The following is a 24,595-nucleotide window of genomic DNA, read 5'->3' as shown; positions in this document are numbered from 1 at the left end:
ACACTCTACCTACCTTTTTCTTTCTTTTCTTTGGTACTGGGGATTGAGCCCAGGGGCATTCTACCTCCAAGCTACACTCCCAGCCCTGTGTGTATGTGTGTGTGTGTGTGTGTGTGTGTGTTACTGAGGGTGGAACCCAGGGGCTTTTCTACCTCCGGGCTATACTCCCAGACCTATTTTTTATACTTTATTTGGAAACAGGGTCTCACTAAGTTGCTGAGAGCCTCACTAAGTAGCTGAGGCTGGCTTTGAACCTGTGTGATCCTCCTGTCCCAGCCTCCCAAGTGCTGGGATTACAAGTGTGCACCACCATGCCCAGCTTTCCAGTCCTATTTTTTATTCTTTATTTTGAAATAGGGTCTCACTGAGTTGCAAAGAGCCTCACTAAGAAGCTGAGGCTGTCTATGAACCCCAGATCCTCCTGTCTCAGCCTCCCGAATGCTGGGATTACAAGCACCACCACGCCCATCCCCGATTTTATTTCTTATTTGGAGACAGGGTCTCAGTAGGTTGCTGAGAGCCTCGCTAAGTTGCTGAGGCTAGCTTTGAACCTGCGATCCTCCTGTCTCAGCCTCAAGTACTGCGATTACAAGCCTGTGCCACCATGCCCAGCTTACCTTTTGCTCTCTGATGACTAAGGAAAGACTGGAAGTAAGAGGAACTCTGGGGTGGCTGCCCTTTCATTTTGGTAACTGGTGTAAGAAAGAATGCCAAGGCTGCTTGGGCCAAGTGAATGCGAGATGCAAATGGGGTCGAGGGCGGGCACAGACTGTGTCTCCCAGCCCCGTGTGTGCTCCTGCGCCCGGCAGACCTTGATCGCAAACCTCCAATTCAAAGACAGATAGTGCAAGATGGCTCAAGTCATCTCCGTACTCCAGCCCACCCCCTTTGCTTTTTTCTAGACAGACACTTTCTACCTTAACTCTTACAACTTTGTCCTACATTTGCTTTCATAGTTCCAAAACACATTTCTTGATTTTTGTCATTTAGGTCTTATGTGGAAGGTGGAGATGTGGCCTCTGCAGGGCCTCCTGCGCACCCATCCCCGACCTCCCCAGCCCTCTGAGTTCAGCATTAACACTTAGGTTAAGTCCATATTCAGTGTTCTTATGGTGACTGTGTGTTTTTTTGCTGATCTACGTGTTGTAACAAGATGACATTTTTTTTTTTTTTGAGGTACAGGGGATTGACCCCAGGGGCAATCCACCTCCGAGCTCTACCCCCAGCCCTTTTTATTTTTTGTTTTGAAACAAGGTCTCACTAGGTTGCTGAGAGTCTCCCACATGGCTGAGGCTGGTCTCGAATCTGCAATCCTCCTATCTTACCCTCCCAAAGTATTGGTATTACAAGCATATGCCACTATGCCTGGCATCCATTTTTAGTTTTTAATTTTAAAACAGGGTCCCATAAGGTGCTGAAGGTCTTGCTATGTTGCTGGGGCTGGTCTCGAACCTGCAATCTTCCCATCTCAGCCTCCTTAGTAGCTGGGATTACAGGTATGTGCCATCATACCTAGGGAGATTACATGTGGGGTGTGTGTGTGTGTGTGTGTGTGTGTTATTGGCAGTTGAACCCAGGGTCATTCTACCTCTGAGCTACACCTCCAACTCTATTTTATTTTTTATTTTGAAACAGATCCTCATGCATTTGCAGAGGGCCTCACTAAGTTGCTGAGGCTGGCTTCGAACCTGTGATCCTCCTGTCTCAGCCTCTCAAGTACTGGGATTACAAGCGTGCACCACCACGCCTGGTTTAAGACATTTCTTCCTAAGAATAGGATTTTTATTTGCCTCATTTTCTTTGCCTTCCGCTTCCTTTAGTAATCCTCCCCATACCTCTGAATGCTGTTTCCCAGAAGAGAATCCCCACCAGATAACCAGTTCCTTTGCTTGGACCTCTAACTTCCTTCTGTCTTCTAGTCTAAACGGGATGCTTTCTTGGTCTACCCTAAATATTTGGGGACCCCATGCTACTTTCTTGGGGAATTTGGTCTTTTATTTTTTTTTACTATTTTTATTTTTTGGTACTGGGGATCAAACTCAGGGGCATTCTACCTCTGAGCTACATCCCCAGCCCTATTTTTTATTTTTATTTTGAAGCAGGGTCTTAAGTAGCTGAGGCTGGCTACAAATCTGTGATCCTCCCAAGTACCCGATGACAAGCGTGTGTCACCACGTGTAGATTTTTTTATTTGTTTGTGTGGGGCGCAAGTTTTCTGGAAAAGGGTGAATAGGGGTAAATGGTTCGCCTCTGAAAGTGTCTTTACTCTTCTCTTGTCTCTGCATCATAGTTGGGTTTGCTATCACCCAGGTTGAGTCACCCTCCTTCAGGACGTGGGAGGCATTTTCTTCTAGTTTCCAGCATTGCTGCTGAGACATCCCGTGCCATTCTGATCCCCAGGCCTCTGAATGTGACCCGCTAAAAAGTCTAGAAGCGTGGTGGCGCATACCTCCAATCCCAGTACTTGGGAGGCTGAGGCAGGAGGTTTGCAGGCTGGGGGCCAGCCTCAAGATCTTAGTGAGGCCCTCCTTAACTTAGTGAGCCCCTATTTCAAAATGAGAAAATAAAATAGGGCTGGGGGTACAGCTCAGAGGTAGGAAGCCCCTGGGTTCAATCTTCAAGAACACCCCCTACCCCCCAAAAAAGTCTGGAAGCTTTTAGGATTCTCTCTTTCTCTGTATGTGTTTTGTTAAGTTAATATTTCACAGCTATGTGCCTTGCTCTGTTTTTGTGTTTTGGGCCACTCATTAGACCCTTCTAATCTGGAAACTCATGGTGTTTAGTTCTTAGAAATGTGCTTGTATTATTTATTTGGTAATCTTCTCTTTTTTTTCTTTCTGAAACCCTTAATATTTAGTGGTCCGTTCTCATTTCCTAAGTTTCCCCCCCCCCCCAGTTCTGGGGATGGAACCCAGGGGCATGCTACCTCCAAGTTATACCCCCAGCCCGATTTTTATTCTTTATTTTGAAACAGGGTCTCACTAAGTTGCAGAGGGCCTCACTAAGTAGCTGAGGCTGGCTGTGAACCTGGATCCTCCTGTCTTAAGCCTTCCGAGTGCTGGAATCGCAAGCATGTGCCACCATGCCTGCCTCTCATTTTTTAAGTTTTAAACATTTTTTTCTCTTGCTATTTTATTTTTTTCTCTATTTTGATTTCATTATGGTATTTCACAACTTTTTTTTTTTTTTTAAATGCTCATGTTCACACAGGTCCTGGTCCCTTCAGACTCCACCTACTTTTAAACTGTTGTTCATCTCTTTCTATTTTCTGGGAGGTACGCATTTACCTTTACCTCACAATTCTTCTGTTAAATTTTTATTTCTTTTTATTATACTTTTTATTTCCCAAGCTTTCTTATTTACTACATACACCCTTTTATTAACCTATTTTATTTCATGAGTATAGTATCTTATCTTCCTCAGGTTATTACTTCTATGGAGTTTGTTTGTTTGTAATCAGTACTGGGATAAACCCAGGAGCATTCTACCTCCCAGATACAGCTAGCCCTTTTTATTTTCTATCAAACAGGATTTTGCTAAATGGCTGAATGAAGCTGGCCTCGAACCTGTAATCCTTTTGTCTCAGCCTCCCAAGTACTGGGATTACAGCCATCTACTGATGCACCCTGCTGGGTATTATTATTATTATTTTTTCATGTTCTCTGAAATCTTTTTCTTTGGAGGATGGTTACTGAAGGTTTTCTCTCTATATGTTGGCTGTTTCATGCATGGAGAGGGGGGGGCGCCTGTTGGGAGACACGTGGACTTGGGCAGGACTCTTCCCTGTCACTACGAAGGAGGCTGGGATGGAGCTGTTTCTTTGGGAGGTCCTCCAGCGTCAGAATCTGAGGTCATTTTCTGGTGTCAGTACACCGGACAGGAATCCTCTAGTCTTCTCCTGGGACAGTGTTAACTCTGGCTAAAGGGCGGGGGTGTCTTCATGAGCGCCCTGCAGCTCATCCCTCTGCCTTTCACCTTTCACCTGAGCCAGGTCTTCCTCATTCACCCTGACTAGAGAGTGACCCCGCGCCTGCTGGGTAGGGAGCCATTTCCTAAAGGCTTCCAGTGGGGTTCCTGTCCTCAGCAACCACGGTCCCTCCAGTGCCTGCTTCTCCCGGCTCCTCTGTAGGCACCTGGCTCTTAGTTCCGTCAGTTACTGCTGGCTTTGTGCTTTCCAGCTTCTGGAATTTCATAGACGGCTCTCATTCGTCGTACCCCATTCCCGTACCGTTGTCCACATGGATATATGCCTTATTTATAAGTTATCATCGTGGGGCTTCAGAAGGGAGCAGGCATAAATCTGTCTGCTCGATGTGCCACATTTTTCTACAAGTCCACTCACATGGGGTTTAGCAGGTATGTGGGGACACACGTTCAAGGATGCTGGCCTCCCAGGGAGGAGGTGAGGCCATCATCTCCTCTGGTGTGAGGAGTGTGTTTGGAGGCAAGGAAGAGTTTAGTTTGGTGATTCAAAACCTGGACTCTGGCCCAGGTTTCTAACCCTGTTAGCACACAAGTTACACTATCCCTTAAGACTCAAAAAAATGGGAGTGATGCTGGGCGTAGTGGTACACACCTGTAACCCCAGTACTTGGGAGACTGGGACAGGAGGATTACACGTTCGAAGCCAGCCTCACATAGTGAGATCCTCAGAAGCTTAGCAAGATCGTGTTTCAAAAATAAAAAGGGCTAAGGGGGGTATAGCTCAGAGGTAGAAAGCCCCTGGGTTTCTACACAAAACACACACACACACACACACACACACACACACACACACACAAGAAAATGGGGCAGATGCTGGGACCAACCCACGTGTTTGCTGTGAGGACTAAATGAAAAACTTGTGAAAAGTCTACACTCATTACACGGTCACGACTTACTGTTTTCCTGCTATTTCCAAGTGATATATGTATGGACTTGGGGAAGGGGCCTGGGGGTGGAGAGGAGGTGTCTCCTTTCCCAGAGAGGGGCAGAGAATGGGAGAATGGTTGAAAATCAGAATAAGTAGGCACCTCCAAAATACCCCCAGGGCCTGTTCCCAGCTGCCCCACCCAGGGCGCCGCCCAGCACCCTGGCTCTAGGACAGACAGACAGGCAAGTCTCTGTCCTCATACATCTTCTGGAATGTATGAGGGATTTGGCCCTGGGCCTGGGGTGAGGGTGGGCGGAGAGGCAGGGAGCCTGAGCCAGCTCTCCCCAAGCCGGGCAGAGGCAGGAGGACAGAGTTACGCCTCATTGCCTAAGGGGGGCCTAGGAAAGAGAAGACCACCATCTCCCAGCGGTCAGTGCACACCTGCCCCTCTCCATCCCAAGAAGGCAGAAGGAGAGGTGGTGCTCAGATGGGCAGTGTGGCATCTGCCTGTCTCCCAGCCTTTAGTCCCTTTAAGACACAGGCAAGAGGCCATACCCAAATGGGGGTGGGGGTCGAGGGAGTGAGGTCCAGAAGGTGCCGGAGTCACCCAGCACGCACGGACCACCAGTCTCTCTGTGGCACCTGGTGTCGCTGGGCTGCCAAGTACCTGTTTACCGATCTTTGTGGGGTTTGTAGGAAGGAGGAGGGGGACGCTGGCCTTTCCTGGACTCAGGAACGGCCTCTGAGAAGGAGGCCCTGTTCATCCCTGCCCGCAAAGCCGTTTTCTGTGGGGAAAGAGGCAGGCGGTTGAGTATGGGGATCCTCACTTCTCTTGGGCCCTCAGTGTCCAGCGGCTCCATGACCAGAGTGTCAGGCAGTGTCATGCAGTGTCCCACAGGTGGTGGACGGCTGGAGGAGTTGCCTATTGTCTGCTCAGACCGGTGTGGGGCTGCCCGGCCCTGCTATAATTAGCGCCGAGAGGGGCCCCTAGGGGAAGGGCAGGGTGTGTGAGAGGAGCAGGCTGGAGGAAGGAAGGGCTGGCTGCTGGCCACCCACATGACCTTTCCAAGTGGACACTGCTATTTATTCTTCTGTAGTTTAGGGTCAGCCTCTTATAGATGAAGATGTGAAGGCCCAGAGAGGGTCCAGGGTGGCCCCAGACCACATAGAATCAATAGCTGGGCAGAGATCTTGGGTTTCTTTTGGGGAGGAACCAGAGATTGAACCCAGGGTTTTTCTACCTCTAAGTCACATCTCAGCCGTATTCTATTTTTATTTATTTATTTTTTACTTGTTTTAGGGTCTCACTAAGGTGCTGAGACTGGCCGCAAAATTGCCATTCTCCCATCTCGGCCTCCCAAGTACTGGGATTACAAGCATATGCCACCATGCCTGGCTCACAGTCATCTGTTTTTTGTTTTTGTTTTTTTTGGTACTGGGGGTGGAACCCAGAGGCTTTCTACTTCCGGGCTACACTCTCAGACCTACTTTATATTTTATTTGGAAACAGGGTCTCACTAAGTTGCTGAGAGCCTCACTAAGTAGCTGAGGCTGACTTTAAACCTGTGCGATCTTCCTGTCTCAACCTCCCAAGCGCAAGGATTACAAGCATGCGCCACCATGCCCGGCTTCATTTGTTTTAATTTTTTTTAAATTTTATTTTGAGCCAATTTAGTGAGACCTGTTTTATTTATTTATTTATTTATTTATTTATTGCGGATCTGGGGATGAAACCTAGGGGCATATGACCTCTGAGCTATACCCACTGCCCTATTTTTTATTCTTTCCTTATTTATTTTTGGTGGTACTGGGGTTCCTGGAAGCCCTTCTACTTCCGGGCTATACTCACAGACCTATTTTTATTTGGAAACAGGGTCTCTTGCTTCGAACCTGAGCGATCCTCCTATCTCCGCCTCCCAAGCACGGGGATTACAAGCGTGTGCCACCACGCCCAGCTTTATTCTTTATTTTGAAACAGGGTCTCACTAAGTTGCAGAGGGCCTCACTAAGTAGCTGGGGCTGTCTGCAAACCGCGATCCTGTGGTCTCAGCCTCCTGAACGCTGGGATTACAAGCGTGTGCCACCACGCCCGGCTTACCTGTTTTAAAATAAAGAATAAAATAGGGCTGGGGGGCGACCCTTCAATTCTTAGTCCCATACACACACAAAATTATATATATATATATATATATATATATATATATATATATATAATGCCCAGGGGGCATGAATCACAGTGGCCTAAAGGAAAGGAGGGAGCCCAGGGCCCGCCGCCCCGCCACCTGCTGCCGACGCTCTGCCCTGGCTCGACAGGCCTCAGCTGCCATGGCTTTGAATTTGCATCTGGGGTGAAGTATTTGAGGCTGGCCTCCTGCTTGGCTATGAGGCTCAACTGGACACTGTGGCCATTGGCAGCCTGGGTCTGGCTTTGTGTCCTGTGACCTGGGGTGTGACAGACCCTGTGGGCCCTGTGTGTATAAGGGGCCATGGTATGAGGAGACGGTGAGAGGGTGCATGCCACGTGCCCGGGTCCAGCCTGGGTATGGCCATCTGGGGCGCAGGGTGCATCCAACCGCTCCTCATTTGCCCATGCCTTGTTAGAGGAATCCACTTAGGGCCCCAGAAGGATTCCCAGGGTCCTCAGGAGCAGTCCAGGCTCCGAGGCTGGAATCAGGGCTTGTCACCAGCCCGGGGACTTGGGGGACCACCTAGATCACCCACCATCCCAGGACTCACAGCTGCCTGTCCTCCTCTGAAATCTGAACCCCAGGACTCCAGCATCTGAGCTGCCCCCAGCCTCTCCCAAATCTGCCTTTGGTTGGTGCCGTTGGACCTGTTCTCTGGTCCTTATCTTCTCCCAGCCTCTCCGTGTCCATGGTGTCTCCTCTTCTCTCTTCCTGCAAGACCCCAAGTTCTCTGCCCTTCTGCCCCGTGACACCCTCCCCTGCACCCTGCCTGCCCCAACCAGCACCCTGTGCTCATCCTGGCTCCCAGGCTTGGCACTGTCCGCCCTCAGCCTCCCAGACTGGAAAACCAGAGGGTTTCTGCTCTGCACCCTGGCCCAGGCTCCCACCCTGTAGGTCCTGCCTCCATCCAAGCCCCTGTTACCCACGCCTGCCCTATCCCTGTCTAGCTGTGTAGTTCAGTCCTGCCTGGGACCTTGTCCCAGTCTTCAGGATGTCAGTGAGCCCCAGGCCAGTGTGCTCACACTCCTGGGTGAGGCTGCCATGGTTCTTCCCAGAACCCAGCTCGGGCAGCAAGACAGCCACTGGCCCCCGCAGCTACTAGCTGTGCACCAGGAAGATGGGGCAGAGGTGGCTGAGCTGGACCTGGGCATCCTCTCCTGGGCCCTGTACCTCTGTTGCCCCCGCCTGCTGGTGGGGCGCCTGGATGGCCACATCTTCAGCGCCGTGCAGCAGGAGTTTGTAACGTCTACAGGCTGTGCCTGCTCCTGTCGACTGGTCTCTCTGCTGCTGTCATGCAGTGCTGGCCCTGGGCAAGGCAGGAAGAAGTAGGGGAGCAATGGAGGCAGGGCAGTTGGCTCTAAAGGAGTTGGCATTGCAGCCCTTGGACTCTCCCAGAACACAGGCTGCTTTCAGGACCTGGCCTTCCATGGGTGTCCCTAGGTCTCTGCCTGGGTTGGGTCCCTCAGAGGCCTTAGCTTTATTAACTGTAATGTAACCTTCTCCAGATCCTTGTCAATCCTGGCTGCGGGGTCGAGGCTGGGGGCAGAGGCTATAGGTGCTTAGAACTAGGCCGTGGGAGGGGTTGGTCCAGGCTTCCCAGGGGAGGGCGCTCGGTCCTTTCCTTACCTGGCGGAGGGGCTTCACTGGCAGAGCTGGAGCGCAGTGGGGCAGCTTGAGCCGGGGCCAGGCATCAGGCAGAGAGCATGGGAGGTGAGGGAGAGAAGTCTGGAGGCCGCTGTCAGGCTGGGGTCGGGGCTGGCGGGGCCACATGGGGAGGCTGGTGTCGCCCCAGATTCGCAGTTGAGGGCCCCGTGCCGTGCCCGTCTCACCTGCTTCCCAGCACTGCCGAGGCCTTGGGTCTCGTGGGCTCTCCTGCCCCAGGAACGGGCAGCCCCTCAGTCCACCTTCCTGTCGCATCTCTGTAGCCGTGGGTGGGGCCAGTGCCTGGATGACCATCCAGCCAAGAGTGTCATTGAATTGCCCTCGGTGCTGCCCGGAGTCCTCTATGACGCGAACCACCAGTGCCGCCTACAGTATGGGGCTCGCTCTGCCTTCTGTAAAGACATAGACGTGAGTGTGGGCCCCGTGGGGGAGGGCATGGGGTGTGGAGGACAGGCCTCGCCACCCAGTCTGGGGCCTCCTGTGATGCACCAGTGCTGGGGAGGGGCCACTGGGGATGGCGAAGGGCAGGGCAGGATGAAGGAATACAGGCATGGCCCGTCTCCTCGCAGAATGTCTGCCACACACTCTGGTGCTCTGTGGGGACCACCTGTCGCTCCAAGCTGGACGCGGTTGCAGATGGTACCACGTGTGGCGAGGGCAAGGTAGGGGCTGCTCCCAGCCCAGCCGTGCGCTGGAGTCAACTGCAGCTTGGACTCCCTGCTGCTCCTAGCAGACCCCCGGCCCTCTCTGACCCAAGTCCCCATCTGCAAAACAGAGGCACGGGGCAGGGCCTGAGGCCAGGATTCTCCAAGGAATCTTCGGCTCAGAGGCTACGTTCCGGCGCTTAGTCCTCGCTCCGCCTTGCCTCTGGGCCTGGGTTGCAGGTAACCCCAAGAGGCCTCTCTCATGCCTTCCATCCTTTCCCTCTGTCCTTTGAGACCTTCCTGCCCACCTCCTCAACAGGGAGAGGATGACTGATGGGTGTGGGGTGGGCTTGCTTCTATCTGTCTCTGCAGTGGTGTCTCAGGAGGAAGTGCGTCCCTGTGGGCCCCGTGCCCGGGGCTGTGGACGGCGGCTGGTCCGGCTGGAGTGCCTGGTCCGACTGCTCACGGAGCTGTGGAATGGGTGTGCAGAGCGCTGAGCGGCAGTGCACGCAGCCCACGTAAGTGTGGGCCCTGGGTGGGACCAAGGGACCCGATTGCGGGGAATTTAGCCTCCAGCTCCCAGAAATGTTGGCCAAGTCCCGAGTGTCTAGGTCACCTTAGGTCACTTCCAGAAGAATTCCCCAGTGCAAACTCCATTGCAGAAGCAGCCAGGGGCCATGCAGCCAAGCAACAGCAGGCTGGAAGGAGTTGGGAGAAAGTAGTGGTTGTGCTTAGACCCTGGACCTTAGAGGCATTAGGGTTCTGATCCTCTCCACCTCTTACGCAAAGGGCTTCCTTCTCCACCCCTTCTCTGGGTTTTCTTAGCTGTATCATGGGGTGATAACAGTACCCACCTGGTAAAGTTGCTGTCAGAGGGAAAGGCAGGTGACACAGGTGTTTTGGTCAGCATTCTCGGCGCTGTGACCCAGGCCCCTGACACACACACTTAGAGGAAGAAGTTTATTTGCTCACAGTTCTGAGATTTCAGTCTATGATTAGTCAGCTGACAAGCAGAAGCCGCAGCTGCAGGTCCTCAGGACACAATGGTGGTGGCAGGGGAAGGGAGGTGAGAGAGAGGGGGTGGGTGGGGAGAGCTCGAGAGCGAGCTCACTGGAAACTCATGGAGGCAGCGAGAGCAGAGCAGGAAGCTGCAGCAACCTGCCTAGGAAACACTGTCCCCCACGCCCAGGGACCCCCTCCCCAGCAAGCAAGTCCAGCCTCCAATATGGCTGTTTTGACTACCACATGGGGTCTGAGTGACATTTTTTTTTTTTTTTTTTTTTTTGGTGGAACTGGGGTGGAACCCAGAGGCTTTCTACCTCCAGGCTATACTCCCAGACCTATTTTATATTTTATTTGGAAACAGGGTCTCACTAAGTTGCTGAGAGCCTCACTAAGTAGCTGAGGCTGACATCGAACCTGTGCGATCCTCCTGTCTCAGCCTCCCAAGCGCGGGGATTACAAGCGTGCGCCACCACGCCCGGCCTGAGTGACATTTTAAATCCAAACTATAAAGCCGGGCATGGTGGCTCACGCTTGTAATCTTTGTGCTTGGGAAGCTGAGACAGTAGGATCACACGGGTTCGAAGTCAGCCTCAGCTACTTAGTGAGGCTCTCAGCAACTTAGTGAGACTCTGTTTCCAAAGTATAAAAAATAGGTCTGGGAATATAGCCTGGAGGTAGAAAAGCCCCTGGGTTTTACCCCCAGTACACCAACCCCCAAAAATACTTAAATCCAAACCATAAGCCAGGCATGGTGGCACACACTTATAATCCCAATACTTGGGAGGCTGAGATAGGATTGCAGGTTCAAGGCCAGCCTTAGCAACTTAACTAGACCTTCAGCTACCTAGTGAGACCCTGTTTTTTTTTTTTTTTTTTGGTGGTACTGGGGTTCCTGGAAGCCCTTCTACCTCTGGGCTACACTCCCAGACCTATTTTCTGTATTTTTGAAACAGGGTCTCTTAAACCAGAGCGGCTGGACTCGATCCTCCTGCCTCTGCCTCCCAAGTGCAGGAATTACAAGCGTGCGCCACCACGCCCGGCAGACCCTGTTTTAAAATAAACATAAAATAAGGATGGGGGATATAGGTCAGAGGTAGAATGCCCTTGGAATCAATCCTTAGCACTACAAAAACTCTGGGTGCGGGTAGAGTTCAAGTGGTTTGCTCTGGCAGCCCCTCTGGGGGCCTGCAGGGGCTCTTTAGGGTGCTGGGTCTTATGGGCCAGTGCCAGTCTTGTCCGCTGCATGCCTCAGACTCTCAGCAGGCCTTTGCAGAGGCAGCCCCGACCCCCTTTCGCAGATGAGGAAACAGAGGCCCAGAGGATGGCCAGACATTTGCCTGTGGCCATCCAGCCAGCTGAGATCAGAGGCCAGGCTTCTAACGGCCACATTAGGTCCTTACAAACAGGGAGGATGTGTCTGAACCAGAGAGTGGGCAGTCTCTGAGGGCCGGGTGAGCAAAGGCAGGCTGTGGGACTGTGTGTGGGGAGGCAGATGCAGCTTGAAGCGCCTGACAGTGCACTCACGCCCCCGCCCTGGCTCTCCCGACAGCCCCAAAAACAAGGGCAAGTACTGCGTGGGCCAGTGGAGGCGCTTCCGGCTTTGCAACCTGGAGGCCTGTCCCCCCGGCCAGCCCTCCTTCCGCCAGGTCCAGTGCAGCAGCTTTGACTCTATGCTCTACAACGGCCACAAGCACACATGGGTGCCTGTGGTCAGCAATGGTGAGTCCTGCCCCCTGCGAGACCCGAGCCCAGAGGGCTGGGGTCTCTGGTGGGAACACCACTGGGTCACCTGGTGATCCAGACAGGAGGCCTGGTTGTCCCCCTGGCCCTCAGCTCCTCCCCACTGTCCCCTGGGGCTGGGGCTCACTCTAGCTCCCCAGTTTGCAGCCCTGCAGATAGCTAGCAGGCTGGCTGTAGCCCCTGGCCCGCCATCGCTGTGTGTTGGGGAGGGGTCTTCCTGGTGGCCTCCATAGCATCTGCCCTGGCTGCTCCTGATGAGTTCACGACTTGGGCCCCCAGACAACCCCTGTGAGCTGCACTGCCGGCCCTTGAAAGAGTACTTTTCTGAGAAGCTTCGGGACGCAGTGATCGATGGCACCCCCTGCGGCCAAGACCAGACCAGTCGTGATCTCTGCATCAATGGCATCTGCAAGGTGTGCCTGGGCGGCAGCAGGGCCTCCCAGTACCACTTGTCCTTAGTCTCCTTCCTCTGAGTCCTTCCTCGCTGCCCTACCCATACCACACCACTGGGCATCCCAGCTTCTGCCCCCTTATGACCTGTAAGGCAACGCTCCCCTCTCCCCACTGGGCCCCATATCCCCGGCCTCCGCGCCACCACCTTCCCACCTCATCCTCACTGGCTGCCTCTGCTTCTCCTGACGTTACGGCGCCACCCAGCCAGGAAAACAGCCCAGGCCAGGTTCCACCTGGGGTTAAACAGTGGCACCTACCTTCTTGCCCTCTAAGCCCCTGGGCATCAGAGGACCAGCTAGGAGGTGCTAAACTAGTGCTTTTGATATCAAAATCTTGTTTCTGCTCTGGGCGGGAGTCCATGGTGTGCCAGGTCCTCTGTCCACCCACAGCTTTTTATAAGATTTTTCCTGTCTCATGGTGCTCACAATGTGTTTTTGAAGGATGGGTTGAGCGCCCCGTATCACGTCTGGGAAAAATGAGGTTTGGAGAGCGAGGTCCATTTGGGGTCAGACTGCACAGTGTGGTGCAACGCCCAGAGCTAGGGCTCCCAACCCGATCCCGAGCTCACTTCTAGCAACCTGGAGGACATGGGGAGAGGGCTGCAGCCCGGCACATGGGCCTCCTCCCCTGTGTGCTGCAGAATGTGGGCTGCGACTTTGAGATCGACTCTGGTGCCGTGGAGGACCGCTGTGGCGTGTGCCAGGGCAACGGCTCAACCTGTCTCACCGTGAGCGAGACCTTCGAGGAGGCCGAGGGCCTGGGTACGGGTTGGGACCGCTGTTGGGGGGAGGGGTGTGTTCTTAACTTGGGGACTCCTTCCTCACCTCCTCCAGGCCGTGCCCTTGACCTTTATGGTCCCCACCCAGACTAGAGGCCCCCTCGCCTGTCCTTAAGTCCTTGCAGGAGTCAGGGGTCCCTGGCCCGGGTGCAGAGGCCAGGCCTCATGGGGAAGCCTCCAGTCCTGGGGACCTCAGGCAGGGCCAGCCCAGCTTGTGTGAGGACGCCATCATTTCAGAGCGTTGCTAATTATGAAGCGTCAGAGACCTCCCCGGTTCTGTGTCCTTGCCTTGGGGTCTGGAGGCGAAGAGCTCATAGTCTGACCAGGTGGTAGAAGCTCTCCCTGTGGCTGGTTCGGTGTAGGGACGCTCAGAGGGCTGAGAGCACACCGAGGAAGAAAGTGCAGGCTCTGCGGAGGCCACAGCAGGCTTCCTGGGCATCCTCAGTTAGAGGAAGCTTTGCACCAAGCCGGGAGGCACGAAAGTGTGCTCTCTGCCTGGCACAACCACTTGGCTGTGGGCCTCGAAAGCCAGGCCAAGAAGCTCAGACTTCATTCATCCCAGTAACGTTACAGCCTGAGCCCGGAGCCCCATTCACTTTCCAGCAGGACTCTTGTGCAAGTTACTTGACCTCCCTGTGCCTCCGTTTCCACATCTGTAAAGTGGGATAATAGTAATGTTTCTGTTGCAGGGTTGTTACCCAGGAGTGTACACAGGTGCAGTGCTTAGAGTTCTGTCAGGCCCCGGAGTGGCCCTCCTTAATTGAAAGAACAAGAATGAGCCGGGCGTGGTGAGCACTCTTGCAACCCCAGGACTGGGGAGGCTGAGACGGGAGGATCGCAGCTTTCAGGCCAGCCACAGCAACTTAGTGAGCCCCTGCTTCAAGCGTGAAGGGGGCTGGGTGCATAGCTCAGAGTAGGATGCCCCTGGGTTCCATCCCCAGTACTATAAAACAAAAACAAAAAAACTTTTTTTTTTTTTTCAGTACTGGGGATGGAACCCAGGGGCATTCTATTTCCAAGCTAAACCCCCAGCCCTATATTTTATTCTTTATTTTGAAACAGGGTCTCACTGAGTTGCAAAGGGCCTAAGTACCTGAGGCTGTCCTCGAACTGTGATCCTCATGTCTCAGCCTCCCAAATGCTGGGATTACAAACATGCGCCACCATGCCTGGCTTCAATAAACCTTTTAAAAAGGGATAGGGTATAACTTAGTATTAGAATACCCCTAGGTTCAATTTCCAGTGCTACAAAAAAGAAAAAAGAAAGAAAAAAAGGAAAGAAAAGGAAAGCAAATCAGAACAAGCGTTGTTGGGATTAAGACGCCAGCCCAGGAGGAAGCCCGACGCATTTGGGCGTATTAGGCTCTGCAGGCTCTGTCTGTAGGTGCCAGACCCGGCCTTGTGACGAGACCACATAGGTCCCCAGGAAAGGGCTGATGGGCTTGGGTCGTGGGGAGGCATCTGTGAGGCTTTGGTGACCCGGGGTAGACTGAGCATCTGCCCTTTGGCGGGGCTCAGGATCTCAAGCAAAGGGCGGTGTCGGCGGCAGAGGCAAGTGGAGGGAGAAGGGCAGGGGCTCACCAGCCCTCTTACCTCTGGGACGCACAACCCCGGCCCACAGGCTACGTGGACGTGGGGCTGATCCCGGCTGGTGCACGGGAGATTCTCATCCAGGAGGTGGCCGAGGCCGCCAACTATCTGGCCCTGCGGAGTGAGGACCCGAATAAGTACTTCCTCAACGGTGGCTGGTCCATCCAGCGGACTGGCAGCTACAAGATGGCGGGCACCATCTTCACCTACGTCCGCACGGGCAACTGGGAGAACCTCACGTCTCCAGGTCCTACTCACGAGCCTATCTGGATCCAGGTACCCGCCTCCCAAGGCCCAGGCAGGGGAAGCAGAGGTGGGGCTCCCGGGGCCCAGATCCCCCATGGCAGGGTGTTATCCTGGAGAGGTAAGCCTCAGGGCAGCCGTAGAGCCTGGCTCTGGACTGGTACCTCCTTCTGGGGCTCCTGCCTCCATTTCCCTATTTCTGAAAATGGCCCCACAGTATAGGCCTCGTTCTCAGAGGTAGCTGGAGTCGGTCCCTTTAGGATGCTGACTTTGGGTGGAGGTCTTCATGCTCACAGGCCCCCACCTGCCTGCCCAGCTGCTGTTCCAGGACACCAACCCCGGGGTGCGCTATGAGTACACCATTCAGAGCGGGGCCGATGAGGTGAGGCCGCCCGAGTTCTCCTGGCAGTATGGGCCCTGGAGTGAGTGCACAGTCACCTGCGGTACAGGTGAGAAGGGGGCCCGAGGCTGGGCCTGGCAGAGCTCTCGGGAGGCGCTGGCCACATACTGAGCCCGCACAGGCGTGATGCTCACGCCAGGTCTTGGAGGCCGCCTCCTCGTTGCTCCCACGTCACAGATGATAACCCTGAGGCTCAGACAGGCACCTGGGCACAGTGGTACACACCTGTAATCCCAGTGTTAGGGAGGCTGAGACAGGAGGATCACAGGTTTGAGGCCAGCCTCAGCAACTTAGCGAGGCCTGGGGGTGTTGCTCAGGCAGAACACTCCTGGGGTCAGTTGCATGCAAGGGTACACACACACACACACACACACACACACACACACACACACCTTTGTATATTCCAGAGAATCCACATGAGCTCCAGGGCCTCGATTCCCTAAGCCTCCACGTTCTGCTGCCTTCCAAGGGCCTCCCTCGGGGGAGGCTGCTGTGGAGGGGGTGAGGCTGAGGGCTGGGGGCCAGTGAGGAGGAGGCTGGGCTCGTTCTTTGGGGACAAGAACTGCTTGGGCAGGGGGATGCGGGCGCTAGGCCCAGGCTGAGCCCTGTGTCCCCAGGCGTGCAGAGGAAGAGCGTGCACTGTGAGGAGCGGCAGGCAGGACTTGTGAACGAGCAGTACTGCGACCCCCTGGGCCGGCCCGACGACCTCCAGAGGACGTGCAGCCAGGAGCCCTGCCCTGCCAGGTGACCACTGTCCGCAGGCTCTGATTCCAAGTGTCCCGACCACACCACAGACCCCCACACTGGGGCCCCTGGAGTGTCCAGGGAGGATGAGGGGCGGGGGGGTGCTCTTTGCCTTTCTCCCCAGGGCTGAAGCCCTAGCCCCTGGTTGTCCCTGACCCGGGCTCAAGCCTGGCGTGCCCCTGGGCAGCCAGCGCCGGCCCGGACCCCCTTGGCTACTCTTTGGATCTCTGCGTGTGGGCCTAGGCCTCAGACCTTGGCCAGGTCTCCAGGGTGGCAGGGGTAAAGAGGACTCAGCTGTATCGCCAGGCTTTGCGTTCGGAGCTCTGAGGGGCTGTCCTTTATACCCAGAGCTGCCTTGGCGCGCCCCGGGGCACCAGGGGTGCGCACAAGCCTGCCACCCGCTGTCTGATGCCACCGTGTGCTCCTTGACAGATGGTGGGCAGGGGAGTGGCAGCCGTGCTCCCACTCCTGTGGGCCTCGGGGCTTGTCCCGCCGGGCCGTGCTGTGCCTCCGCAGCGTGGGGCTGGACCAGCAGAGCGCCCTGGAGCCGCCTGCCTGCGAACACCTCCCCCGGCCCCCCACAGAAGCCCCGTGCAACCGCCATGTGCTCTGTCCTGCTACCTGGGCTGTGGGGAACTGGTCTCAGGTGAGCACAGAGATGGGAGGTGTCCACCCCCAGCTACACCATTGTCCTTTGGCTGCCAAGAGGAGTCCTTAGTGCGGGGGATATTCCAGGTTCCAGCCCCTGCCCACAAAGCCAGGGAAAATGGGATGCCCTGGCAAGGCATGGCCATAAGCTGGTGTCTTGAATGGACAGGGCTGCAGTGGGCTGGAGGGGGCTGGCTGCGGCCTCTGGGCAGTGGGCAGGCTCCTCCTCTGGTCTGAGCCCCTGCCCTGGCCTCCCCTGCAGTGCTCAGCGACTTGTGGGGCTGGCACTCAGCACCGAAGTATCCTCTGCACCAATGACACCGAGATCCCCTGCGACGAGGCCCAGCGGCCGGCAAGGGAGGCCGTGTGCGCCCTCCCTCCCTGCCCCCAGCCCCGGGCGCTGCTGGGACCCGAAGGCTCGGGCAGTGGATCCTCCAGCTCTGAGCTGTTCAATGAAGTCGACTTCATCCCGCATCGCCGGGCCCCATACCTTGTGCCCACCTCCCTGCCCAGGCCAACCAGCATGGGCAATGCCATTGAAGAGGGGGACCCGGAGCTGGGCCAGCCAGGGACTGTGTTTGTGGACGACTTCTACTATGACTACAATTTCATTAATTTCCACGAAGACCTGTCTCATGGGCCCTCTGAGGAGCCCACCCGAGATGTGGTGGGTACAGGGGATCCGACACCCTCACCCCGGAGCAGTCCTGCAGAGCCCCCCGTGGACACCCCCCTACCTGCCACAGAACCTCCTGGGGCCGAGGAGGAAGGGATGTGGGGAGCTTGGCCCCCTAGCCCCCTGCCCAGCCAGGCTGGCCACCCCCTACCCCCACACTTGGAGCAGAACCACAGAAACCACTGGGGCAATTTCTTACCCGAGGAAGATGCTCCCATAGGGGCCCCTGATCTTGGGCTCCCCAGCTTGACCTGGCCCCCCACTTTGGTCAAAGGCATGGAGACTGCCCCTGGGAGCCCAAATGAGTTCGTAGTGGGGGAGGATATTCAGAGCCAGCCGCCCCCTCCACGGTGGCACAGGACCCATGAGGATTCCGAGGACGATAAGGAAGCCGTAGACCTCCACCTACCCCAGAGCCCTGGCTTCACACAGCCCCCTCCACCCCCCGCCGCCATCACCCACCCTGCTGCTGGTCCCAACCTGCTGGAGCCGAGGACAGGAGAAACTGTGGACCCTGCTCTGGAGGGTGGCTCGGGGCCTGTGCATGGTGAGCTGGTGCCTGCCATGGGGGGGGACTCCTCCCCTCCCCCTCCCTCTGCTTCTGCATCAGGGGTCTGGGGCAGGGACAGACCACTCACAGGACCTGCAGACGCTGTCAGTGCCAGGCTCTATCCTTCTGACAGCACCAGCTGGCTTAGGGCAGATGCCTTGGGTAACTGTCCAGGCTCTAGCCTGAGGTGCCCCTAAGCTCTGTGCTGCTGTCCACACCAGCTCTGGAGCCCAGCCAAGTGGACAAGGGGCCCCCCGCAGACCTGCCGCCCACCGGGACTGCCAGCTGGCAAGTGGGGAATTGGAGCCAGGCAAGTGGTGCAGGGGCGGGAGGGTGGGGGTCTGCACAGGACTCAGACTGTTTTTTCATCTGAGGAGGATCAGAGCACCAGCCCTTTCCATCCTGCCTCCTGGGGGCAGGGATTCCTGAGATTAGGGGGCAGATGGGGTGGGCGGAGATTCCATGAGGCAGGAAGAGCCTTTCCCCAGCTGCCCCGGGACTCTGAGCAGAGTGGATTGGGAAGGCCCATCCATCTGCCTGGGCCCAGAGGCTGGTTCCTGCTTGGCCAGGGGGCTTGGGGAAGGCAAGACACACCTGAAGAACAGTGTGGGGGGCATCCTGGCACTGACCTACAGGCCTCCCAGGATGGGGCTCAGTTTACACAGCTGTGTTAGGAAGGAGGGAAGGCTTCCATTCTACTGGGCAAAGAAACTGGCCTGGGCCCCCTCTCTAAGTCCCCAGATTGTCGCTGTAGGAGCAGTGAGTTCCTCTGTTCAGATCCTTAGTTTGGGCTGGCTTTGCAACTCAGCCACTGAGACTACAACCCAGACCTCCTTCCCTAAAGATCTGGGGAGGCAGCCTCTGTCAGAATAGCTGGGTAGAGCTGATGGGATTTGACCTTTTTTTTTTTCAGTCTCCTTGGGAGGTGGGTGGAGGTACAGTTTGTGTAAGGAACCTGAGGTCCAGAAGAAGGGCCCTGGAGCCAGGCGGGGCTGTGTATGCCCACAATCCCAGTCCTTAGGAGCCTGAGACCTTGGGAGGATTACAGGTTCAAGGCCAGCCTTAGCAGCTTAGCTAGGCTCAGCAACTTAGCAAGACCCTGTTTGAAAGTAAAAGTTTAAAAGGTTTGGGGTGTACCTCAGAGATCAGGTGACCCTGGGTTCCATCCCCAGGGCCAAATAAGGGGGGGGTTAGCTGTCTGGGGCCACCACGGAGGTGGGCAGCGCCCTTGCTGTTCAAGATGAGGCGCGGGGGGATTCGCCGGTGCTCACAGCCTCTGCGCCCCGCAGTGCTCCACCACCTGTGGCCTGGGAGCCTCCTGGAGGCAGGTGAACTGCAGCTCGGGCCGGGACCAGGACTGCTCCCCTGCCGGCCGACCCCAGCCCGCCCGCCGCTGCCACCTGCGGCCCTGCGCTACCTGGCACTCAAGCGACTGGAGTAAGGTGCGTGAGGAGGATGAGCCTGGGGCACAGGGGGGCTGCGCCGCCCTGTGTGGAGTGGCCGCCTTCCTTCCTGGCCCCTGCTCCTGCCTCTGGTCCCCATTGGCCTCCCTGCAACTCACCTTTATTCCTCTTTCCCCCTCTGTCCCATCCTGTGGCCGCCCTGGCCTGGCCACCCCGGCCTCTCCCCGGCTCTTTGCCCTGGGCTGTAGGGTGGTCTGATGGCTGCCCTACCCCGATCCTTGGGGGCCATGCAAAGGGCGTGCGTCCACACCCGCGTGCCTTGGCCCTCAGTGCTCCCGCAGCTGTGGCGGAGGCTTCTCGGTGAGGGACGTGCAGTGTGTGGAAACACGGGACCTCCGGCCGCTGCGGCCCTTCCACTGCCAGCCTGGGCCCGCCAAGCCGCCCACCCGCCGGCCCTGTGGGGTGCAGCCCTGCCTCATCTGGTACACCTCCTCTTGGAGGGAGGTGAGGCCTGGGACCTGGGGTGGGGCCAAGGGACATCCTCAGACACTGGCCCGCCTCTCCCCTTCCTGGGCTGCCTTCAGACCCAGGCCGCTGACCCCTCCCCTGTCCTCCCAGTGCTCCGAGGCCTGCGGCGGGGGTGAACAGCAGCGCCTGGTGACTTGTCCGGAGCCTGGTCTCTGCGAGGAGGCAGTGAAGCCCAACGCCACGAGGCCGTGCAACACCCACCCCTGCACGCAGTGGGTGGTGGGGCCCTGGGGCCAGGTGAGCAGCCACGGAGAGCAGGTGCTCAGCATACACCTCGCGGGTCCTCGGCCACTGACTTGTGGGGCGTGGGCTGTGCGCCGGGCTCTCTGGACACTGGGTATAGAGGTGACCAGACAGAATCCCTGCACCTGCTGGGAAGAAAGAGACAAAGAAAAAAGGGTGTGTGAAAAGGGGGTGTGTGTCAGGATGTCAGGGAAGCCCTTCTGAGAGGGGACTTGAGCTCAAGACCCAAAGGAGTCCCCCGAAGGGTGCCCAGGGAAGGGACCAGGAGAGCAGCGAGATCCTAGAAATGAACTTAGGGTGTTCTGGGAATTGACAGAGGCCAGTGTGTTTGAAGGGAGGGAAAGGGGCCCCCGGGGGCCTGACGCCTCTCTGCCAGGCCTCTTGGCGCTGAAAGGTTCAGGACTTCAGATTTCGGGCCTCCGTCTCTGAGTCTTTGTCCCACTGGGAGCTGAGTGACGCTGAGTGGGGTGCTTTGCCTCGCTGAGACGTCTCGGAGGCACAAGGATGCAAGTATAATGAAGTAAAGGTAACAGGGCAAAGCACGGGGCCTGTGTGATGTCAGCGTAGGTTAAACAGTTTTAGGGCTTTTATAAACCTCAGTTCCGAGCCGGGCGTGGTGGCGCACGCTTGTAATCCCAGCATTCAGGAGGCTGAGACAGGAGGATTGCAGTTCGTAGCCAGCCTCAGCTATTTAGTGAGGCCCTTTGCAACTCAGACCCTGTTTCAAAATAAATAAAAAATAGGGCAGGGGGTGTAGCTTGGAGGTAGAATGCCCCTGGGTTCCATCCCCAGTACTACTAAATAAATAAACAAACATCAGTTCTCCTGTCGGGAAGGTGGCCCTGGCTGGGGAACTTCTGCCTGTGCCCCTCTACCACCCATGGGCTGTGGGCAGACCCCGCACCACATCCCTTGGGCACTGTGCCGTCCGTCTGAGGCTCTGCCAGCTGTGCACAGGCCCGTGGGGCCAGCATGTTGTGAGGGGCTCGCCCCGGAAGACCCGAGGCTTCTCCTCGCTGCTCCTGAACCCTTCCCCTGTGCGGGAGCGGAGCCAGGTGCAGGCCCAGCACCATGTGGGCCTGGGAATGGGACCACGGCCTGGGAGGCTGGTCGGGCACAAGGTATGGGGATGGCTTCCTAGCAGAGGTGCGCTGCCTGGCAGGCCCTGGCGACACTCCCCCCTCTCCCTGCAGTGCTCAGCCCCCTGTGGCGGTGGCGTCCAGAGGCGTCTGGTTAAGTGTGTCAACACCCAGACGGGGCTTCCTGAAGAAGACACTGACCAGTGTAGCCATGAGGCCTGGCCCGAGAGCTCCCGGCCCTGTGGCACGGAGGACTGCGAGGCGGTCGAGCCTCTCCGTGAGTGTCGCGCTCTTGGCTCTCCGCAGAGGTGGGGGGCGGTGAGGAGGACGGTGGGAGTCACCCTTCGTGGCCCACACAGCACTGGCCATCTTCTGTCTGTAGTCAAGAGCCACGTGGTAGGCCAGGCACAGCGGTGCGTGCCTGTGATCCTGGTACTTGGGAGGCCGAGACAGGAGGATTGCAGGTTCCCAACCAGCCTCAGCAGATAATCAAAGCCCTTTGCAACTTAGTGAGACCCTGCTTCAAAATTTAAAAAATAGGTAAAATGGGTTTAGGGGTGTAGCTCAGAGACAGAATGTCCCTGGGTTCAATCTCCAGCCGTGAGTGCCGTGCGGGAGCCGGGCCATGTTGAGATCTGGCAGAGGAGTCGCAGGCAGCCTCCTGCCGGCCGTGGCCCCTCTGTTGCTGACCTCAGGCAAGCTTTTTCTTTCTAGGGTCAGTCCCCCATGGTGAGGCTGTGCAGGCCTGGGCAAGCCCACCCCAGCTCTCGCCTGTTCCTGGCCGGGGAAGGACTGCCCAGGCTGAGCCATGGAATCATGGAAGAGGCCTCCCTCCCAGGGTCCCGCAAGCTTGTGGGCTTCCTGGCCAGCTGGGTCCTCCTAGCCAGCGGGCCTGAGCCAGAGGTGGCTCTAGACCTTGGCTCACTTCCTTCCTGCCTCCAGTGGCACAGAGCACAGAAAACACTATGGCCCTGGAATCCACACCTGGGCTCCGTCACCAGCTGTGGCCTTGGGTCCCACTCCCTCTCTGGACTTTCATTTCCTCGGCATACAGGGGTTTGCGTAGATGGGGTCTGGGGGCAAAGAGCTAAGGGAAATCCCTCCCTTGTAGCAACCACTGTTGTCTCCCATTGCAAAGTTGGAGAGAGTTCCAGGGCCCCCTCTGACCGCTGAGGGGCCCCAGAGGCTTGGCACTGTCGGAAGAGCAGCGCCCTGTGCCTAACAGCCATCTGCCTCCTGCTGCAGAGGACAGGGTCCACACCTGTCAGGCTGGCGGCCAGGCTCAGGACTTCTGGTATTTGTCCCCATCTGACTCTCTCCTTTGCTAGACACAGCCTTCACCAGAAGCTGGCTCCAGCAGGGACAGGGTGGCCCCTGCGCCCCTGTCCCTAACACTGGGCTCAGGGCTGACCGGGTGTTGGGTAGTCATGTTCGCAGGTACTGAGGACTTTGGGAGAGGAACTGAGTTTGCAGGTCCTGTAGGGGCTAGAACCAAGGACGTCCTGGCTCAGGAGATCCTGAGCTTTCTAGGTATTCCAGGGGTGGGGATAGACTGCAGGGAGAGAATTGTGGGGGGCAGTTCGATGTCCCAAGTGAGTTTTCCACCACCCTGGGAGGTTTCTTTGGCCCCGAGGCCCTGGAATTCCCAGGATGTTTTGCTAGCTTGGGGGACAGTGTGGCTGGACATTTAGAAATCCTGGAAACTCCAGGGCATGTGGTCACGGTGGCAAGGCAGGTGACACAGCTCACCACATCCGCCCGCCTTCCCGAGGTCATGAAGTAGGACCAGAAGTCAGGCCTGCAGCTGTAGAGCCTGAGTTACTTCCTGAAGCTAGGGCCGGGGGCCCTGCCTGCTGCCTGGTGCCCTCTTGCTCCTCCCCGGGGAGCCAGCTGGGGTGAGCAGAGCCCAGTGGCAGCTGGGGGCTGTCGGCGGCAACAGCAGCATCCGGAACAAGGCTGGAGGCTGGAAGGGAGCCACTTCCCAAAATAGCTCCCAAAGTACAGGCGGGAGGGCCGGACAAGCACAGCTGCAGCGTCCTTCCTCCCCAGGGGACCTGCTCTCCGTCCATGGTGCCCACCGAGGGCCAGCATGACCCTGGCCACTTCTGGCAGCTGACAACTGAAGGGCAGGACTGGGAGATGGAGCTGTGTTCTGGCCTGTCACCCAGAACCTGAGATTGAGCATGACCCAAGCCAAGCGAGGTAGACACAGGTCCGGCAGGACAGGCGTACTGGTGCCGAGGGAGGTGACCGGGTGCGGGATGGAGACCTCTGCCAGCTGCAGCTGGCAGTTGTGGCCAGGATCTGTCAGGGACCGAGGCTGAGCAGGGATGAAGATGGGCACCATCCCTGTCTCTGGGTCTAGGCCCTCTTCCGGAGGGCCCTGTTCCCTGGAGTTGGCTGCTTCTTCCCAAGGCTGCTAGGGTAGGCGAGACGGTGCAGGTGGAAGCCCCAGGGAAGCCCGTCCTCTGTGCTCAGGGATGGTGCAACCGTTCTGGGCGTCCCTGGCCTTGACCTCAGCCTTTTGCATCCCTAGGCTGTGAGCGGGATCACTGGACCTTCACCGACTGTGAGACAATGCGCCTGCTGGGCCGCTGCCAGCTGCCCACCATCCAGGCCCAGTGCTGCCGCACCTGCCCCCCGCTCGGCCGCGGCGTCCCCTCCCGAGGCCATCAGCGGGTGGCCCGCCGTTGACGGCAGCCCCCCTGCACCCACGCTCTGGGATGTACAGGATGTACCGACAGACAGACCAAACGACCTCAGCGCCCCGCCCCTCGCGCCCTAATGGTGCTAACCTTGCCCAGCCCCAGGCTGGGGTCCCTTCCCCCTAAGAAAAGGTATTTTTTTAATCTAACAGTTTGTGCAACATTTAATATTGTTATTTTGCATAAATGAGCATCTGCCTTCCCAAAGCAGCTTCTTCTTGGATCAGGGGACTCTCAAGCGGAGGCCCCTCCCCCACTCTCCATCCTTGCCCCACGGTCCTCTGGTCCCACCTTGACCCGCCTCAGCGACAGCTTTTCACCTGCACCTCTGGGGGCCAAGGGATCCACGCCAGAGAATGGCGCATAGCACGGGTGGAGAGTGCGGGGACAAGCCGGGCGCGGTGGTGCACACTTGTAATCCCAGCATTTGGGAGGCTGAGACAAGAGGATCACGGTTCGTGGCCAG

The 24,595-nt window shown here is 56.9% G+C and overlaps 1 protein-coding gene across 1 annotated transcript in view; it reads left to right on the top strand.

The window, feature by feature from the left end:
* The window catches only part of ADAMTS7 (ADAM metallopeptidase with thrombospondin type 1 motif 7), a gene marked incomplete at both ends in the record, with an annotated part of 44,030 nt that extends 19,912 nt beyond the window's left edge, over nucleotides 1-24,118 (top strand). The window contains 18 exon segments of the mRNA XM_080691106.1: nucleotides 8,964-9,108; nucleotides 9,270-9,362; nucleotides 9,717-9,862; nucleotides 11,899-12,068; nucleotides 12,369-12,502; nucleotides 13,183-13,303; nucleotides 14,942-15,186; nucleotides 15,470-15,602; nucleotides 16,171-16,297; nucleotides 16,730-16,943; nucleotides 17,208-18,256; nucleotides 18,258-18,350; nucleotides 18,352-18,481; nucleotides 19,461-19,613; nucleotides 19,905-20,078; nucleotides 20,193-20,339; nucleotides 21,539-21,701; nucleotides 23,961-24,118. Coding sequence (XP_080547232.1) covers nucleotides 8,964-9,108; nucleotides 9,270-9,362; nucleotides 9,717-9,862; nucleotides 11,899-12,068; nucleotides 12,369-12,502; nucleotides 13,183-13,303; nucleotides 14,942-15,186; nucleotides 15,470-15,602; nucleotides 16,171-16,297; nucleotides 16,730-16,943; nucleotides 17,208-18,256; nucleotides 18,258-18,350; nucleotides 18,352-18,481; nucleotides 19,461-19,613; nucleotides 19,905-20,078; nucleotides 20,193-20,339; nucleotides 21,539-21,701; nucleotides 23,961-24,118 — 3,595 coding nt within the window.
* Between the last annotated feature and the right edge of the window lie 477 nt (nucleotides 24,119-24,595).

Source organism: Muscardinus avellanarius (genome assembly GCF_963383645.1).
Source record: "Muscardinus avellanarius genome assembly, chromosome: 3".
Lineage (NCBI taxonomy): Eukaryota > Metazoa > Chordata > Mammalia > Rodentia > Gliridae > Muscardinus > Muscardinus avellanarius.
This window is presented reverse-complemented; position numbering and strand designations above follow the sequence as displayed.